This window comes from Podarcis vaucheri (genome assembly GCF_965113315.1).
Source record: "Podarcis vaucheri genome assembly, chromosome: 6".
Taxonomy (NCBI): Eukaryota; Metazoa; Chordata; class Lepidosauria; order Squamata; family Lacertidae; genus Podarcis; species Podarcis vaucheri.
In genome coordinates this window covers 44,648,935-44,668,871 of record NC_138764.1, presented here as the reverse complement: position 1 = coordinate 44,668,871, position 19,937 = coordinate 44,648,935, and the positions used below count along the sequence as shown (strand labels likewise).

Genomic DNA, 19,937 nt, shown 5'->3' with positions numbered 1-19,937 from the left:
TGTCTGCTATCTTAGATTATGCTAAGTATCCAAACACTGGGTCTCTCCATCAGAGAAATTGTGTTTGGACAATTGTAGTTGCTTAATAAAGAGAGATAGGAATGAGCCTTTTGTGCTCTTACCCAGCGTCTTTGCTGCTTTCTTCATGTGAGCCAGCAAAAAAGGCAGGAAGACTTCAATTAACTGCAGTTTCCTGTTTCATCCATACTGAGGAATTAAAACAGGATATTAAGCCAAATCATAGCTTAATATCCTGGCATGTTCTGAAGCTGTTAACCATGGTTTGTCTCTTTGGATGAAACAGAAGACTATAGCTAATAGAAGATTTCCTGAGTTGTTCATTCCCTTGCACAAAGGTGGGGCAAAAGGGTTGTGTGCACACCCAGTAGGCTCATTCATATCTTGACTTGTTCTCTACTCCTGCCTTCTGGTTTGCTCTCCAATCCTGATTACTTCTTGGTCTTGACTCCTGACGTTTTCTTCAACTCTACTCTCTGGTTGCTCATGGATTCTGATTACCTTTCTGTCCTGGCTACCAGCTATCAACACCTGGCTCTTAAATACCTTCAGAATGGTCCCTCAAAAGTCTCAAAAAGCAGAGTTCTGTGGACAATGCTCTTGAAAATTTAAAACTGTACCGTTATAATCCAAATGCCAGCGAAAAGTAGATTTTTTTGTGACCTGTACGTTATGAAAGTTAAGCTCATTTCCATGTATTTGTTTATTTTGCTTGTGTTAGTTGTGGTGATGGGGGAGAAGCAGTGTAGGGCACTGAATTTCCAGTGGCTTCAGAAACTTCGCTTACCATTTAGCTGCATCTATTTCGTGACAGATTTTCAGGATTTTCAGACATGTAAGACTACAAAGTCTCTGCTTCAGTGAATGGGAATGTGCAGAATTCACCTCGTACCAAAGTCTGTAATTTGTATTTGTCTCCACAGCTGTTTCTGCAAAATTGCTCTCAACATACAACATGCTAAATGTACTCTTATAGGTATTTTGACCTAGGTTTTGTTTTATTGTACCCTGTTGGGCAGGTGCTTTATTATGGAGGACAGAGGATATCTTGTGGCACACCCTACTCTTATTGACCCCAAAGGCCATGCTCCAGTAGAACAACAACACATTACACACAAGGTTTGGCTAAGTCATTGTACTTATCTCTATCAATCTATCTATCATCTCTCTAGAGAGATATAAATGTTAATTTAGCAGCTGCTGTTGCTTTGTAATATAAAATAAAATCTTTACTTTTTATTTGCAGGAACCTCTGGTGGCAAATGATATTCTAAACCATCCAAACTTTGTGAAGAAAAACCTTTGTAACAGTTTCAGTGACAGAACAGTCCAGAGGTTTTATAAATTTAATACCAGCCTGACGGTATGTGTGGCGTGTGGGAGGGGAGATGTATGTGTGTTTTTGTTTGGTGGTTTGTTTTCTTGCAGCTGGATGCATGAAAAATAGTAAAATACCATGAGTGGAATTCAATACCACACTACCATGATAGTTCCGTTGGCACAAGTGTTTTTACATGTCCAAAGGAGCGATCTCCCCTATCATTCCCCCATGTGCTGTTCTGTTCCAACCAATTTGGGAAGGCTGGCGGCGGGGCAGAATTTGCAATTTTACAGTAGCTTCACATAAACTTCAAACACAAAATAAACCAAAAACAGAACAGAGGAGGCTGGTCACTCAGGAACAGCACCTTTTTGTGTGCACCCCAAAATCCAAAGCTCTCTCTCCTCCCGCACACACTCAGATTCATTAACTTCCTATAATTCCTGTCCATAAACTCTGCTAGCCAATCACAGTTGTGAACAGCCCAGTCAATCACAAGCATCACTGTGGCTAGCAGGTCCAACCATCATCCTTGCCCTCCTAGGTTGGTGGGGGCAGGGCGGGGTTGAACTTGAGGAGGAGTCTCTCAGCCTAACCTCCCTCAGGGTTGAGTTCAGTTAGATTCACGGCTTAAGCGTCCACAGTAACTTTGCAAGGAAGCAGGTTGAGGAGAAAACCAGACCAAACTGGTCCAGCCTCCAGTGCCCCCCTAGGTCACCCCTCAAGGTCAAGCCACCACTGAACTCAGCTCTCAAAAAGAAACTGCATTATTTGGTTTTGCTTATAATAACCCTTTTTTAAATGATTAAAATGAATGGTTGGTTCTGATAACTAGTTTGGTGCTGAGTGGATACTTTAAATTCCTTCATGATAACTGAGGAAATAGTATAAACTGAGTCCACAGGGGCTGGGGGGTGGGAATCAACTTAGGGTTAAAATGAATACCCAGGAAACAAAAGATTTTGATATTGTGGATTCTGTTTCCACCTCCTGTTTAACCTTTCTATAAGAAGTCAAGGAAGACACTCCAGGTGTCTTCTTTACTAACCGGTGGTATATTGGTGAGTGAGGAAATCTTCAAGAAGTGTATCCCTTAACAACCCCTTTGTGGCATGTGAAGGGGGCTTTGTGTGTTGGCAGCACTTTCCCTGCGCCGGTAACAAGAACTACGCAACCCTAAGTAGAGGGAACACTGTAGGTTTTCATTGCAGCGTGACTTTTTTGTTTCAGAAACATTTGTGGTAGTAGTAACACTTCACCTCACCAGGAGACATGTTCCCTGCCATATGTCTGATGCGTTTTCCTCTCCTTTAGGGTGATCTGACAAATCTCGTGCATGGCAGCCACTGTTCCAAATACAGGCTGACAAGGATACCTGGAACCAATGCCTTTGTTGGAATCGTAAATGAAACGTGTGACTCTCTCGCTTTCTGTGCATGCAGTATGGTAGATAGGCTCTGTCTGAACTGTCACAGGTAAGAGAATTTTTTTTTTTACATCTGCTATAGTGATTGGATTAGATTTATCCAAAGTGGAGGCCTTAGCTAATGTGCATTTAAAAAAAAAATCATTGAATAAACCATGTGTGAATTGCAGAGGAGTATTTTAAATCTTGTTTGTGTAAAAAGCTTTGCACACTTCTTATTTTTGTGCACTGTAATATTTTAAATGCCTCATGTTTGAGGCATCTGTTGAAACACAAGCGAAGGCATCCCTGGATACCTGGTCGCTGTGTCTCCCTCTTCCTTCCAAAGTAGCAGTGGCTGCTATTCCCTCTAACTATGTATATAAGAAATGATGGCACCTTTACTGTTGCACCTGCCCGAGCATCGAAAGCTGCAGCCTAGTCATATTGACTGTGGAGATAGAATTCCCACCTGTTGCATCAAAGGAACAGGAATGCCATCTACTTAATCTTGCCCGCTGGGCAGGTAGCCACTGGAATGCCACATCAGAGCTCTGCTTCCTGCTGGGCAAGGCTCAGTTGCTTGTGGAAGAAACCAGGCTTTCCCCTTTACTGCTACATATTTGCACACTCCAGAGGAATTTGGGAGTATAGTCTCTGGGTCAGCATTGTGATCTTTTAGGAATGAGATTTGCATCTTAATATGAAGCAGTGTTTGGTTCTAACATCAGCATAACTTCCTTAGTGCCTATGAATTCTTACCTGTCCCTGATACCTTCTGAGTATTCAGGCTCTATCATTAGTGTTGTGTGAGAGAGAGAATTTTGTAGCAAAAGAAACAAAACACACACACACACAGGCACAGAACAAACCACATAGGTGATACACAGATAAGTAATAACAGTGTATAAGGCACCATTGTCATGACAAAATTTCACACACTGGTAATTGTAGAAAGAATTATATGTATTCATTGCATATGAAATAAAATTCCACCAATGGGGTAGAAGTGTTCTGGATTTCTTTTCTTTTTTAAAATATATTTTTATTGAGTTTTACATTGCAAATTTAAATTCAAACATTAAACATCAGCATCATCATTTAGGATTTCCTGAATCCTTTGACTCCCCTTTGCCCTTCCATGGTTACCATTATCAATCTTTTTTCAACTGCTTCCCTTATCTTCTCTATTTTTAAAAAAATAATCCGTTTTTACCATAGTTTTCCGTACATTACAAGCATTACTCAAATCCTGTCAGAAGTGTTCTGGATTTCAGATCCACTGGAGACTCTCAGATTGTGAGTTAATTGCTAAGTTCCATATAGTTTTGTACCATAATAAGAAGTTCAGTTCCTGTGATGCTTTCCATTTTTGCACTACAGAAATCCTTGCCGCAGCCAACAGCCATATTAAAAGCTCTCTTGAACAAAACTGGTTGTTAGTATTCTTCAGTCTTCTGCACATTAACTGTGTGAATTAACCTACCTGGCTAACTCAGTTCAGTTTAACTCAAAGAAAAATGCTCATTCGGCGTAAAACTTCAAGTGTTTCTGAGGGTTGATGAAATTAAGATGTTTCCATACGTTTTATTTATTTGTATCTATAATTCAATAGCTGTTGTGTTTTGAGTCTTCAGTTAACAGCTAGATTTTGCCTCATGCATCCAGATTATCTATGACCTCTGGTGCAACCACACTTGGAATTCTGTGTACAGATCTAGTTGCCACAACTAAAAAATGGTAACTGGATAGCTGGGAAAGGTGCAGAAAAGTGCAACCAAAATAATTAAGGGCCTTTCCTAGGCAGAAACATTTGGAGCTGCTTTAGAAGAAGGCAAATAAGGAGGAGTATTAATTGAAATTTCTGACATTGTGCCTCGTGTGGAAGTACTGTTTTCCACATGAGGCATAATTTTATAAACTTCCCTTATTTGTCTTTTTATAAAGAGGCTTTCTAAACTTTCTTATTCTCTCTCTCTCTCTCTCACATACGTATAATACCAGACCCTGGGTTATCCAATGATGGCGATTGGTGGAAGATTCAGGACAGAAAAGGAAGTAGTTTTTCATTCAGCACACAATAAAACTCTGGAATTTACTACCACAAAATGTAATTAACAGCCACCAACTTGCATGGCATTAAGAGGGAATTAGGCAAATTCATCCTTATTAGTCAAGATGATGGAGTGCTTCCTCCAGAATCAGAGGCAGCAGAGTTTAGGATACCAGCCCACGGGAAACAACAGCTGGAGAAGGGTTTGGGGCATCTGGCTGGCCACTGTGGGAAGCAGAATGCTGGTCTGGATAGCCCTTTGATCTGAGCCAGCAGGACCCTTTGTCCTGCAGTTGCATCGGCAATATGCTCAGTACAACACAGAGTGCACTGAAACTATGAGATGTTCTGCAGTACAGTGGTACCTCAGGTTAAGAACTTAATTCGTTCTGGAGGTCTGTTCTTAACCTAAAACTGTTCTTAACCTGAAGCACCACTTTAGCTAATGGAGCCTCCCGCTGCTGCTGCACCGCTGGAGCACGATTTCTGTTCTCATACTGAAGAAAAGTTCTTAACTCGAGGTACTATTTCTGGGTGAGCGGAGCTTGTAACCTGAACCGTCTGTAACCCGAGGTAGCACTGTATATGACATCTTTGCCCAAGTGGACTTTCAGTGTTATAAGTGTGCATGTGAAAGAGAGATTTGACCCAGGATAAGAGACTCGCAGACATCTTTCTTTCTTTTAGAAATAAATGTGATTCTAATAAGCATTGTCTCGTTTGTTCTTTCTTTCCTTCCTGAAGAATGGAGCAGAACGAATGTGAATGTCCTTGTGAGTGCCCCCTAGAGGTTAATGAGTGTACTGGCAACCTTACCAATGCAGAAAGCAGGTAAGTTAGGACTAGCACAATAATGATTCCCCCCCCCCCGGGGGGAGTTCACAACACATGTGCGTGCGTTATATTTGCTGATAGGTGCGCAGCGTACTATACGTTCTAAATCGGAGGACATTTTCTCATAACTCTTAGTAACTGATTCCCCCCCCCTGTGCTTTTCCCAAACTTTAGAAATCCTAGTTGTGAAGTCCATCAAGAACCTATGACATTTATTGCAGTCGATCCCAGTCTCCAAGATGCTCTTCCTCAATGTATTAATACACGGTGCAACCAAAGGATGGAGAGCAGGTGAAGTTCATGGGTTTTCCATACACATACACACACACAAACACGAGTGAATCTAAAATAAAACACCTGTAGTGCGGTAACAGCAAATCATGATTGAATTTCATAGTGGGCCTTGTCACAACACTGCCCTTGACTTAAAATCAGCGACACTGGGAAATGAGGGGAGGTGGCCTTATACAAGCTTAGTGTAACATGCCGCCGCAAGAAAATGGTCTTGCTTCACTTTTAAGGGAAGTTGCACCTTTAACTTTGGGGGGTGGGGGTGGAGAACAGTTTCAGTAGTATGTTTTCTGAGATTTGGGACAGCAGAGTTCTAATAATCCTCACTGCCATTTCCTTGTCTTGCAGGGATTGCTTTGGTGTCTTGGACTGTGAGTGGTGTATGGTAGACAGCGATGGAAAGACCCATTTAGATAGATCCTACTGCGCTCCTCAGAAGGAATGCTTTGGTGGAATTGTGGGTGCCAAAAGCCCTTACGTGGATGACATGGGAGCTATTGGTAAGGATGGTCATGGTGGACAAACATCAATGTATTTAATGCATTCACATCTGTCATATAGTCAAACCTGGACAGATTGTACAAGTCACTTGGAACATCCTTACGACAGAATATCTTAGGGCTTTCCCCTGCATTTTCAGCCATTGCACACTGTAAGATGAAGTGCCATTGTTGGCGTGTTTGTTGATCACATTGCTCCCTGGTACTCTGAGAAGCTGCGGTTGATGAAGCAGGCTGGGCAAGCACTGGGGCGCAAGTGGTGGAAATCTCTTTCCAGAGTGGACAAAGGATGTGTTTAGGACACATAATCGTGCCTGTCATGTGAAGGCAGGAAACAACCCATACTGTATTGCAAGCATTGCATCCTCAAGGTTGGCAGAATTGTTTCATGTGGTCCAGAGACTCATTACCCCAGATTTAGGGGATGGATCCCTGGAGTGCACGGTGACTACCTGTGAGCAGCTTGCCAGACACTTTGAGGACAAAGTTGTTGACAAAGCCCTGAACAATTGGGCCCAGGATACCCCGAAAAGCCACCTGAACCTTTATATGTATGATCACAGAGATCATCCAAAGGAGAGTTGTTAGTGGCTCCCCATGTTACAGAGACCAACTTGGCCTCAACGATAATTTGGACATTTAGTGCTGTCATTCTCATACCATGGAACTCTCTTGAAGCAGAGATTTGGCAAGCATTCTAACACTTGACTTCCAGGCATCATTTTTGTGCTGAGGGGCCTTTGCACCTGATTTATTTTTGATTGGTCATGGATGAATATCTGTATTATTTTTTTACATATTTAAAATGATGCTTTATGTTTTATACTATACAACGCCTTGATGCATCTTATGATATGGCAGTATAGAAATATTTTAAGAAAAAACAAACAAACTTGAACGGGGAATTTTGCATCCATTCGTACCAATCTTCCAGCATATCGCTCTTGTGTGCATGTTACCTAGAATAGTCAACAGATTTGTATTCTTACAGTGTGTCCCTTTAAAGGCTGATACTTTTTAATTTTGGGAGTTTCTCTATGCAATCAGTATAGTCATACCTTGGAAGCCGAACGGAAGCTGTTCCAGAGGTCTGTTTGACTTCCAAAACGTTTTACTTCCAAGGCGCAGCTTCCAGTTGGCTGCAGGAGCTTCCTGCAGCCAATCAGAAGCCCCGCCAGATGTTCGGCTTCCAAAAGAACGCTCGCAAACTGGAACACTCACTTCCAAGTTTGCGGCATTCGGGAGCCAAAACATTTGACTGCTAATGCATTCGTCAACCAAGGCACGACTGTATTATACAGTAATTGTTGTGATTTTCTCTTTCACTTCTAATTTACATTTCGGGTGGTTTGAACTTTTTGTAAAGCATTTACATAAGCTTTATTTATTTCCCCCCCTCCCCCTCTGAAATAAAGGAGATGAGGTGATAGCTTTAAATATGATTAAAAGTGCTCCAGTTGGTCCTGTTGCTGGAGGTATTATGGGATGCATAATGGTGCTAGTTCTGGCAGTCTATGCCTATCGTCATCAGATTCACCGCAGAAGCCACCAGCACATGTCCCCACTTGCCGCACAAGGTAAGAACTTTTTAAAAACAAAAAACAAAAACACCACTATTTTGTGGAGGGTGCGGGTTGCAGAGAGTATGCAAATTGTTCAAAGAGTTTCTGGCCACAACAGCTGAAACAACTTACTTTGAGGGTTGCCCTAGCACTTTTTCTGATAATCCAAGGTTTATTGTAATCATGCGTCTCAGAATGTTCACTTTACATTATCTGCTGTGACATAGAATGGGCCCTGCTGCCCTCTGCTGGATGCAGAATTTAAAGCTGGACTGTTCTAGATAAATGACCTTAAAAACATAGCAACACACCTCTTTCTAGGTTCTTGCAAATACAATTTCTCATTTTAGAGTTTAGGATTCTACATTCCTGTCTAGACTCCTGACCATTACTGATGTGAATGATTTCAGCATAAATATGCGTGCATTATGTTGTCATGATACTTTTGAATGCCTCCTGCTTCCGAAGTTCTTTTTTCCTAGACGTTTTCTTCTGTTCCAACTGAACAGAAGATGACATATACCAGAAACACAAATGAGAAAGGGTATCCGGTATTAGGGAATTTCTCTTTATGAAATGAAAAAACAAGCACATTATTCCTCATTTTATTATAACGTTTCCTAAATTAAACTAAATATTGTGCTCCGTAAATGTTGACAGCCAGTGTGCTAGTCCTGGACAAGCAATCACAGGAATTAAGAAACAGTCACCATTCAATAAAAAACTTAAGAGCATAACCAGAGCCTTTTGAACATAGACTGTAGGAAGCCCATTATCTGACAAATATGAACGGTTGTTATGCTAGCACACTCACAACTGACCCTATGAGCATGATAATCAAAATATTTTTTAAGGGTGCTGTTGTTGAAAAAATTGAGTTTCATGGTAGCAATTTTAATAGGCAACTGCTTCAGTAGTAGTTAAGTCAAAATAAGTCACCCATAGTTTGTGACTAACTGTTGTTGAAGTGGCTCAAGAAAGAGAAGCAAGAGGTTAGCAAGTTTGTTTTCAATGTTTCAATATTGGTTTCAATATTGGTACATGCCCTTTTGGAACTTGCTGTCCATAGTTTTAACCAAAATATTAAAATGGTTGGCTGTGAGGCTTCTGGACCTCAGATCTCTTGTTCTCAGGAAAAAAGGGGGGCATCTCACAGCCATTTCCAAAGATGGGCACTTTTGCAGGCTAATGCAACATCTTCACCCTTAACAGTTGCAATTTCTCTGTTTGTAATGGTGTGTAGAGATGTCAGTCCGCATGTCCAACCTGGAGAATGAGAGGGATGAGAGGGATGACGACAGTCACGAAGACAGAGGAATCAGTAAGTATGAAGCAGTCACACTGTCCTTGCAGGTGGGGAACACTATGGGATGAGGCTTGGTGCTGTTTCTTCTGCACGCCTTTCCAACACATAGCATTTATCACCATCAGGATGACAAAAGTTGCCTTATGGTTTTGGGTCCCAATCATTCTCGCATCAACCCTGCGAGTGACACTGCAGTATTTTCCTGCTTACAGACCGGAGGCAACAATAGAAAATTATTGACTTGCCCTAAAGCCACCCACTGGCTGAACAGTGATTTGAAGCTGGGCCAACATTCTGTTCATTGTATCACTCCACCTCCTGCCTCCTTACATTCTTTCAAAGATCTTACACAATCTGGCAAATATAAATGCAGCCCTTAGTTCAAACAGCTGATGAACCGCAGTTGATCTTAACTTGCTGATTTCTGTGCCCTCACTGACGGTATGCCTGCCGTCAGACACCAAGTCACCTCCCAGAATCTAAATTAGACTTGCTAGCTTTCAAGGAGCCTGAAACCTAGATATAAATGTAGCAGACTGAATCACAGCTATTATTCTACAGGTTCCTGTGGTTGCATTGCCAGGTTTTAGCTGCCACTGGTATTTTTTGCAGCGAACGCTGTAACTTAAGGTGCCTTAAAGACAGGTGTGGGTATAATTTCCTTCCAGATTTGTCATGAGGCACACACAGTGCTGACCCTGCGACAGAAAACCAGCAGCTACTCTCCTTGTTGTGAGATTCAGAAATGTGATCAATGTGCCCTCATCCCTCTACACAGTTTTAACCCTCGTGTTCAGACGAAGGCTGAAGATGGCTCCTATTATGAATTCCACTGGGCATATAAAGTACAACAACAGATTTTTAAAAGGGAGGGGGGAGTTTGGTCAATATTGGAATTCCACAGCAACCTTATAATGATCTCTTTCATAAAATCTTTTCTAAACGGATGCTTTATTTGAGAATGTGTGCTCAGTGTAAACTTTTTTCTCCCTCCCCCCTTCTTACTCGGCTCACTTCTAGTCAGCAACACCCGGTTTATAGCAGCAGTTATCGAGCGCCATGCGCACAGCCCAGAACGTAGACGCCGCTACTGGGGACGCTCAGGAACAGAAAGCGATCATGGTAAGACTTTGGAAGTTGCTGACGTCTGTATTATGCGCTCATCTTACTTCTGCCTCTTGGCAGCATTGCGGACAAATCATCAAACAAATCGTTCCCAACGCCGCTCCTTGTTTCTTCCATACTTGAAAACAATTTTGACACTTTCCCATTCCAGGGCAAGACTTTATCCAGCGTCGGAAGCTATTTTTGTCAGGGTGATCTTCCAACACGAATCCTTTAGCTTAAGTCTGTGCTCAGTATCTTAATCGTATGGATAGCACCAGCATTATTACATAACCTCTCAGCATTCCAAGAGGCACAGGACACCACTAATCTCACACTCCCTCCCCCTTTCGCCTCCTGCTAGTCCTGACGTCTTTCAAATTCTCCAGAAAAGAGGAGAAACTCTTCATTCCTTTGTGTCATTTGAAATGAACTGCGCAAGTTTTATAAAAACAGCCTTTAATTTCTAGCAACATGGGCCTCCTGGTTGCTGGGTTAAATTAAGCTTTTGTTAGATTTTTGTTTTATGTTAGATTTTTGTTTTAAAAAAAAGTTGAATGCTGTCTTGGCTTCCTGCCGTGCATTATATTTGAGCAAAGAACATGCGACACACAAGAAAATATATTGATTCTATACAACCATATATGGCTATAGGTAGGGAAGATGTTTATTCTGATAGCATTTGGGTTTTCTGGCATTCCCTTTGTTGCTGGGCTATGGGTTTTGCCACATAATTGACCTATGAGAAATAGCTAGCAAGAGTGAGCAGCTGCTTCTAAGTCTTCAAACCTGTATCAAGTTGATGAGTCCACTAAGAGGATTAATATAAGTTTAGCGAGTGTTTCTGCCAGCGTTGTCAGCTGTATCTTCGTGTCACTTTTACTATAAATACGGATATGTTATGTTGCTAAATGTGGGGACAGGGAGAGGACTGTGTTTGTATTTTATTTCTTGGAGTCCTTGAATGTTTCTAGATGACAACATCTCCATGCGATACATGAAACGAAGAGCTTATTAAGAATCAGAATACACATCTCAGAACACACACAAGGCACTTGCGTATTTGATTGTGTTCCCCCAACTATAATCTGTGCCTACCTGGAAAGTATGTGTTTCAGGAGGAAGTCTAACCTAAGAAGGGAAACCAGTAAAGGCCAAGGTGGTACAGTCATTCATGGGGAAAGACTGTATCACACGAGTGCTAGCACTTTTCACTTACTTCCAAAGTTACCCACCACCAAGCAAGGGTAAAGATATCATCTATCTCTGTGCTTTCAACAATATACTGTTGCTAGGTATTTGAATCCATATGCCTCTTCAGTGCTTGCGGGTTGGAGGCAAAAAGTGGTAAATAATGACAATGGCAATAATAGTCTGGTAAAAGAATGTGGCACATTTTATCAGTGCCTGGTGGACAAAATCAGAATTTGAAAGAGGAAACATGGCAATGCCACACTAGTTAGACAGACATGTTTTTAGCACATTTTAAAAAATATAGAACATGTTCTGTTTTGTTCGTTAGACCAAACAAAAAGGGAAAGGGGGGGAAATGTAAACCTGTGTTGTATATTTGACATCCTATAGGAAGTATAATTCTGATCCCCTGTGTGTATTCTGAGGCAGTTCAGGTATTTGAGAGGACTACCACATGAGTGTTTCCATAATATAGTGGGTTCAGTTGGTTACAGGTATGCAGCCAGATCCTGAGTTACAGGTATACATACACATAAGTTATTGAGTCTGATGGGAAACAATGAAGTCAGAAGGAAATGAAACACAAAAAGTTCAGAGACAGTGATTATTACATCATGATTGGTGCTAAATCACAAAACAGTAGCTTATGCTCAGACAGACTCCTTGTGTTATCACCAACTACTATTTTGTGAATGACCACTGTCGGTTATGAAACTATTGCTGTCCATGCACTTTCTGCCTTTCATTTTCCTCTGACCTCACCGTTTACAATTCTCGCCTCACACACATGTACACGTCCCTGCAATTCACAATAAAACTTCATGCATCTAATGAAATGGAAGGTAACAAGCGGTTTGGTAGGTGGGGTTGAGTCACTACACTAAATTCCCAGCAGATGGACCATTTCTAAATACCGAGAAGGAGAGAAGGAATGGCGAGGTGGCGGCGAGGTCACCACAGTGCAAATGCGCTGACATGAGCACCAGATTGGCTCTGCTGCTGTGTTTGCACCATGCTGATCTCCCCATTTCCTCACCCCACCCCCTCAGTAAGCAAGAGCAACCAAGTGGGAAAAGTAGCCTGGCAGCTGTGCTCCACCTGGCAAGCTGCTTTTGGACAGTGGTCCATAAATGCTTATGCCATAATTAGTTTGTGAAAGCTGCCACAATACTTTTGCTTTTTTTATTTATCCCTAAAAAATCTGTGTGTTTAGTGGCCCTGAAACACTGCATAATTTCTTTTTACTAGTCTGTTTCCAGAAGCAACATAAAGTAGTCAAGGACCTTGAACAATAGCTTGTGACTTTGGGTGTGTCCAACTTGGGATGCCTCATTTTATGACTGTAAACATGTCATCTGCGTTTCTCATCCTGTTTGCTACTCTGAAATGGATCCTTGGGGCATCTACATGGCAGACGTTCCCCTTTCTCCTGTTTCCTTTTAATCAGAGAGACTGGCACAAGATTAGAGAGTGTCCACCTTCCAAACGGATCTCTGTAATTCCTTACTTCAGACAATTTATAGTGTCCACTAGCTTTTCTAAAGATAACTCCCCTTTAAAATGAGATGTGTTTCATAACCCAGTATGTGAAAAATGGTTCCAAAGAGGCATGCTGATATATTAAGGTGTCTGCTGTTTCATAACAAAAATACTAAATACGGGTTGGAGATTGTAGTATTGTGTTTGAAGGGGAGCAAGGCAGAATCAAGTAAGTCTAGAACAACTTGAGAGAGTGATATATTGCATAATAGTAAGTACAATCACAAGCAGGAAGACACCCTGTCTCCAAATGTTGCAAATAAACCTTGCCTTTCTTGCATTTATCACCCTACAGTATTGATGCCATACAGCAGGGATGGAAAAATCTCCAGCTTGGTTGCCTGGTGCCACCATACGGACCCCTCTATGTGGCCGTTGAGACTGTCAGAAGCTGACAGTTTTGGAGGAAATATTTGCCTGATTGGCTTAACTAGAAACAGCTTTTAAAAAATAAATGAGTAAGCAGGCCATTGAGCAACACTTTTTGTGGCTTCGTGGTCATGGACTATTAGGAAGCAGGCGGAAGACCAGTTCATTCCAGTGACCTGTTACATGTTGAGTGTTTTACTGTTTCTCACGGATTTGTACAAAATGTCACACTGTCCAAGTTTATTTGTAAGGTACTGCACTCAGTTAAATTTTGCAGTACAAAATCTGAAGACTTCTAACAAGTAGGCATACGTTGCACCTTCTTTGCCTAATACTGTTATTTTAAAAAACTGTATTGTTATTGAAAACTATTTCTTGCCTGTTCATATATTTACAGAGTATGTGTACATTTCCATATATTTTTGGGTGGCAATGTTATTGGACATTGCTCACCCTCTTCTCCTCCTCCCCCCCCCCATCATCTTTAGGGCTTTTCTCTCTCTCTTTGTAGCGGACTTCAAAAGCTCACTTAAGTGCAGCCAGACAAATTAGCTGAAATATCCCCTCAAACTGTGGATTTTAATGGTGCTGGTTCCAATCAATGTTGCCAGTAACTGAAAGGCAGATAAATGCCCCAAAGCATCAGTGCAGATAAAAGGAAACACAAATGAGATCCCATAGGGGATCTTAAATTGTTATTTATTTTGGTTTTGTTTTCTTAGAGATAATGCCATTGTGTCTCAGTTACGGTATTGAACAAATTGCATTTGCTCAGGCAACGATGGGTCTTCTATCCAAAGAGAGATTCAGTACATCATACTGGCTCCAAACAGGTTCCTTGTCTTGCTGTATTGTAGCTCTGGGCATGTTCTCGTTTACTTCATTGCAAATGGTTAAGTACAAAAGATAAATGGAGTAGCCATGTTAGGGAGATCTTTATGATTACTGGACTTGTGATGGCTGTTTCCCCTCCTTCCTTTTATGGTGACATCTGATTAGTTTAGGTCCACACTTCTGAAGAGCAACTGTCTAGGAGTCCACACTGAGGTAACTTATGTTGACATACAAAACTGGCAGGTTCTGCTCAGGCTGAAGACCAATTTGTCATGGATACTTCCCCAAATATACATGAGTGTGATCTGTTGACCACCTTGGACAAAGAAGTTAAAGCAGTATAATTATAAAGTTGCCTTTTCGAATGAAAATTTGAATCATGCGTGAAAACCAGGAATTTCAGTGCAAGGCTTTATGGAGGCAAAAACCTGGGAGAGTATGGAGGAAATCAAACAAGGGGGTTATTGGGTTGTTTTTGTTTTATTTTGATTATGTATTTTGTGTTCTTATATGGAGATTTGTATCTTGTGAACCGCCCTGAGACCTGCAGGTACAGGGGGACATACAAATTTAACAAATAGTAAATACCAACACCCAAGCGGCATTTAGGATTGCTGCGTTTTGGGTGCATTATTTTAGTGGTGTAAATTTCTGAGTTTGTTGTTGTTGTTTGCCTATATACAGCCACCGCTTCTTACCAATATGGCTTTATATTTTCCAGGCTACAGTACTATGAGTCCTCAGGAAGACAGCGAAAACCCTCCCTGCAATAACGACCCATTGTCAGCTGGTGTAGACGTGGGCAATCATGATGAAGATTTAGACCTGGATACCCCTCCTCAGACTGCTGCCCTCTTGAGTCACAAGTTCCACCACTACAGGTTGCATCACCCAGCACTTCATCACAGTCACCACTTACAGGCTGCGGTCACAGTACATACTGTTGATGCGGAATGCTAATGACCTCTGGCCTTGGGAGGGGAAAAATGCAGCTGAGAGGAGACTTGACTTTTATACCTTTACGAGGCATGGTTTTGACTAACTTCACTGGACTCGTTTCACATGAAAACCTTACATTTCCAAAATGCAAGGTTGGCTCTGAAGTGGAAGAGAAATTAGCATGATGAATGAACCTGCCATAACATTCAATAAAATGGAATAGTAGGAATGTTCGGCCTCCAAACACAGGAAGGAAGGTTTATACAGTAAACGGAGCCTTTTGAACCCTGTTGGTCTGAGCCAAGAAAAGAGTGTGCTCAGACAAAGGAGAGAGAGAAAGAGAGAGAGAGTTTATTTCCTTAACTGGAAGAACAGAAATCTTTGCAGCCAGAAACAAAGAAAGTGCCAGTTCCAGAAATAGACATTGCCACGAGCTTTCCATTTGTTGAGAGGCTTTTTTGTGGGTTGTTGGTGTTTTTTTTAAAAGGAAAAAAACACGTTCCTTTCACTTACAAATTGCTGTATGGGACCTGGGACAGTGCATCTCAAGATTTTTTAAATAAAGGATTATTTTTGTACTATTTATTGAACTCAAAACATTCATGAACTCTGAGGGAGAGGAAGATAAAAAACAAAAGCATCAGATGCTCTCCATGAATGCAGTCTATGTTTTATTTGTGTTGGTGAAGTTGTGGTTCTTTTCAAGAAGACTTGCCACCCCTTTGAATGGGATATTCCCCTCCTCCTCCCCCACCACCATGCTATAAAGGGAAAATGAAGAAATTGTGAGCTGATTTGTTTACATGATTGAGGTTTGGTTTCCATGGTCATTTTGTACACTTTGAAGATGGTTTATAACACAGTATTTTTATATATAAATATATATTTTAATGTGGGGAGGAGGGATATCAAGCCTCCTGGCTAAAGCACTGAGGAATCCTCTCCCCACACTCCATCCTGTTCATTCTCAGACCTGGGCAGGATTTGCTTCCATGCGCAGTGATAATTCAGTGTTTAAACACTATTCATAACTGGTGAAATAGAAAACAATAATGGGTGGAATTCACTTGGTGACCTTATGTTTGTTGAAGGGATGGTGATTCAGTGGACACCTGGTTGGAGAAGGAAGAGGAGAAGCAATTTCTCCTAACCCCCCTCCCCCCCTGCCCTAGTGACCCCTGAAATTAGCTCTAGAGTGTTGGGGAACCCTCTAGAACAGGGTATAGGATGGTGTTATAGGGATATGGGTGCTGCTGTGGTCTAAACCACTGAGCCTCTTGGGCATGCTGATTAGAAGGTCGGTGGTTCGAATCCCCGTGACAGGATGAGCTCCCGTTGCTCTTTTCCAGCTCCGGCCAATTTAGCAGTTCAAAAGCATTCCAGTGCAAGTAGATAAATAGGTACCGCGGCCACAGGAAGGTAAATGGTGTTTCCGTGAGCTCTGGCTTCGTCACGGTGTTCCATTGCACCAGAAGTGGTTTAGTCATGCTGGCCACGTGACCCAAAAAGCTGTCTGTGGACAAACGCTGGCTCCCTTGGTCTGAAGTGAGATGAGTGCCGCAACCCCACAGTCGCCTTTAACTGGACTTAACCACCAAGGGGTCCTTTACCTTTACCTATAAGATGGTGTAAGGATGATTCGGTGGCAGTGGGATTCTATTGTGGCAGATGTCTGCTGGATCAAAAGCCCTTCCCTGAGTGTAAGGGCACCAGTTGGTTTCCACCCCAATGGTCTGTTGTTTCTGACCCTTTTCACATTCACTAAATGGATAGGTCAACCCATGGGGAGGTAGATGGGGAGCTTTGTAAAGTTTTGGGCCATTGTGAAAGGTTTATTTTGGAACCCTAATGATGAGCCCCTTGTCATCTTCATCTGGAATTAATACTGCTTTAGTGATTAGCATCATCTGCTGGGTGCCACATGGACCATCATAATTTTCAATTAGTTTTAAATCACAGCATTTTGTTCATTGTGATTCAAATATTATGAAAACATTCTTGCACTGTGCTTATGATAAACATCCATTTATATGTAGGGTTTTGGTTTGGTTTTTTTACAAGATCTCTAGATATTGTTTTAATGATAGGGTACCTAATACTTAATATGTAAAAAATGGTTCTTAAGCAGTATGCTAAAGTAAGGATGCTTGTGCTACCAGGATCCCCTTTATACTATGTATAAAATTACAATCTCTAGTGGAATAAACTGTATATAAAGTATGGGTCTGTGAGTTCACTTTGGAACAGTTCCTTTTGATATAACTGGACATAACTTTGTTTCAGCAAATTCTCATTTCAGCTCAGAAGTAGATTGCGATACCGCTGCGGAGAGTGCATGTGGAAGGCACTGTTTTCTGATACATGTGGACTTTACAGGAATCCAGTAACATGGACTGACGTGGACTCTCCTTGCAAGGAGCGCAGCGGCAAATGCACAACAGAGGCACATGACAAAAGAGCTAACCTCTGTTGATGTCACTCTGTGCTGTGGCTCTCCTGACACTGTGTGTGTGTGTGTGTGTGTGAGAGAGAGAGAGAGAGAGAGAGAGAGAGAGAGAGAAAACAGCCTGGAACCCTACACTTGTGCTGTATGCAGCTTGGATCCATTCTTGCCATCCACAGTGACGGAGAGGTGTATCTTTCAGACTTTAAACTCTGAAACAGGTATTGCTGTTGAGAAGGGTGAGAACAGTTAGCATTACTAAATCAGTGCTTTATTGAGTGGGCAGGCTGAGCCTCTTCACGGGCAGTTTTTAGATGGTGCATCAACAGAGTTTGAAATGACCTTACTCTTTTCTATTACCCAGAGAAAGGGGGAAAGCACACGGGCAGCTGCATTGCAATCTTAGGGTGTCCTGGGGGGGGGGAGGGGGAGAAAGGGTACTTGGGAGCATAAGCCAAGGAAAAGAATAAATTTATACCGATGAATTGATGGGAAAGCCAGTGAACTCGGGAAATCTGAAGCGGGTTGGGAAGGAGATGTACCGAGAATTAGGGTGAAAGTGTTCTGGCCAGCTTCTTGGGTTTAACAGCTCTGGTTCACCTGATCCATCTGCTGCTCAGCTTTATACTTTTTACACATGTCCTCATCAATCCAAAAGCTACAGATTTTGATAGGCACAGTATGCTCACTGCCACATGGGCAAAGCTTTCGTTACACCAACACACTTAAAAGTACTTCAGAACCTACAATTCGACAATATCTTTTTTTTTAACCAACCAGAATGTCACAGAAGTCCTTTGAGTTCTCCTGTACCCTTCATCAAACAAGCTTTTACACAAAGCGGGGGTAACGAGAGCGAAGAACAAAATTAAGCTGATGTAGCCATGTGGTCAGTTTGCAGACTCTGTTCAAATATGGACTTTGTTCTGGTTGCTTCTTGCATATTGTTGATGTAATAGCACAGCTTGCAACTTCTCCAGCAGTGTTTATATCCCAGATTTGGTGCCCTCCAAATGTTTCAGACTCAACTACCATCTGACGGGCTGATGGAATTTGTAGTCAAAATTATCTAGAGGGCATCAGGTTGAGGAAAGTTTTCCCAGAAGAAAGCAGCATAGAATTTGGTCACAAGGAGCATCCCTGCTAGAGGGTTGGCACATGCACCTCTCAGATGGTGCATGCAGGAGCAGGCCATAGCTCAGTAGTAGAACACATTGTTTGCATGCATAAAGTCCCAGGTTCAATCCCATGCCTCTCCAGGTAGGACTAGGAACGTCCTCTGAAATTCATGTAAGCCAATACTTGACTAAATGGACCCAATGGTCTGAGTAGAAGACTGTTTCCTATGCCCTGGGCTCTCAGGTGCTACAAAGCACTGTAGAAAGGAGGAGAATTTGATGAAACTGACCTTTCCCTCCCTCCCTCAGGTGGGAACAGTGGCGTAGCGTGGGGGTGCAGGGGGGGCCGGGCGCACCGGGCGCAACATCTGGGGGTTAGGGTTAGGGGGCGCAAATCCATGGGTTAGGGGGTGCAAATCCACGGGTTAGGGGGCGCAAATTACTTGCCTTGCCCCGGGTGCTGACAACCCACGCTACGCCACTGGGTGGGAATGTCCCATGAGTGACATTCCACTTACAGGAACTCTGAATCCCACCTACCCCATGGATCTACATTATCACCTCTTTTATCCCAGTACTTGTAGTGCTTAACTACAGTTGGCCCACAGTTAACATGTAACAATAATAGTAAACAAATGCTTTTAACTTTTCTTCCAGGGTAGCCGATGCCACAGACTTCTGGCATTCTGTTCTCATCTTCAGAATTGGTTGAACTGAAGAGCTATCCTTCATTTTGGCTAAGGAGACCCATGCTGGCTACAGATCAAGGTCACAGAAGGGGACTCATTAGTCTGGATTAAAACCTTGGCTTTTGCTGGCTCTGCTTTAACTTTAAAGATCACATGCTCTTTATCTGGTATCTGCTGCCTGCCTATCTGTACTTCTGACAATTAAGTCCTAATAATACGCACGTTTCAGGATTTTTCTACTTCATAGGGGCATTAAAGGCATGACTAGATTTAACTTTGTGTCACTACTGTTAAATTACCCCCTCTCTTTTTTTACTTGAGATCTAGAAGATAGCTAGATTTTATTATTATTTTTAATTGAGTAGTTGACTTTTGCATGTTTCTTCATCCTGTCATCCCCGAGTGTAATCTGAAATCT

The 19,937-nt window shown here is 42.0% G+C and overlaps 1 protein-coding gene across 2 annotated transcripts in view; it reads left to right on the top strand.

Moving 5' to 3' along the window:
- CACHD1 (cache domain containing 1) overlaps positions 1–17,489 on the top strand; it is a 121,770-nt gene extending 104,281 nt beyond the window's left edge. For both annotated transcript variants that reach the window (XM_082227547.1, XM_082227548.1), the window contains exons 18-27: positions 1,038–1,137; positions 1,265–1,381; positions 2,654–2,814; positions 5,542–5,628; positions 5,806–5,922; positions 6,271–6,422; positions 7,838–7,999; positions 9,228–9,305; positions 10,311–10,412; positions 15,052–17,489. In XM_082227547.1, coding sequence (XP_082083673.1) covers positions 1,038–1,137; positions 1,265–1,381; positions 2,654–2,814; positions 5,542–5,628; positions 5,806–5,922; positions 6,271–6,422; positions 7,838–7,999; positions 9,228–9,305; positions 10,311–10,412; positions 15,052–15,290 — 1,315 coding nt within the window. In that variant the 3' untranslated portion in view covers positions 15,291–17,489. The remainder of the gene's footprint in view (positions 1–1,037; positions 1,138–1,264; positions 1,382–2,653; positions 2,815–5,541; positions 5,629–5,805; positions 5,923–6,270; positions 6,423–7,837; positions 8,000–9,227; positions 9,306–10,310; positions 10,413–15,051) is intronic.
- The last annotated feature ends 2,448 nt before the right edge of the window (positions 17,490–19,937 follow it).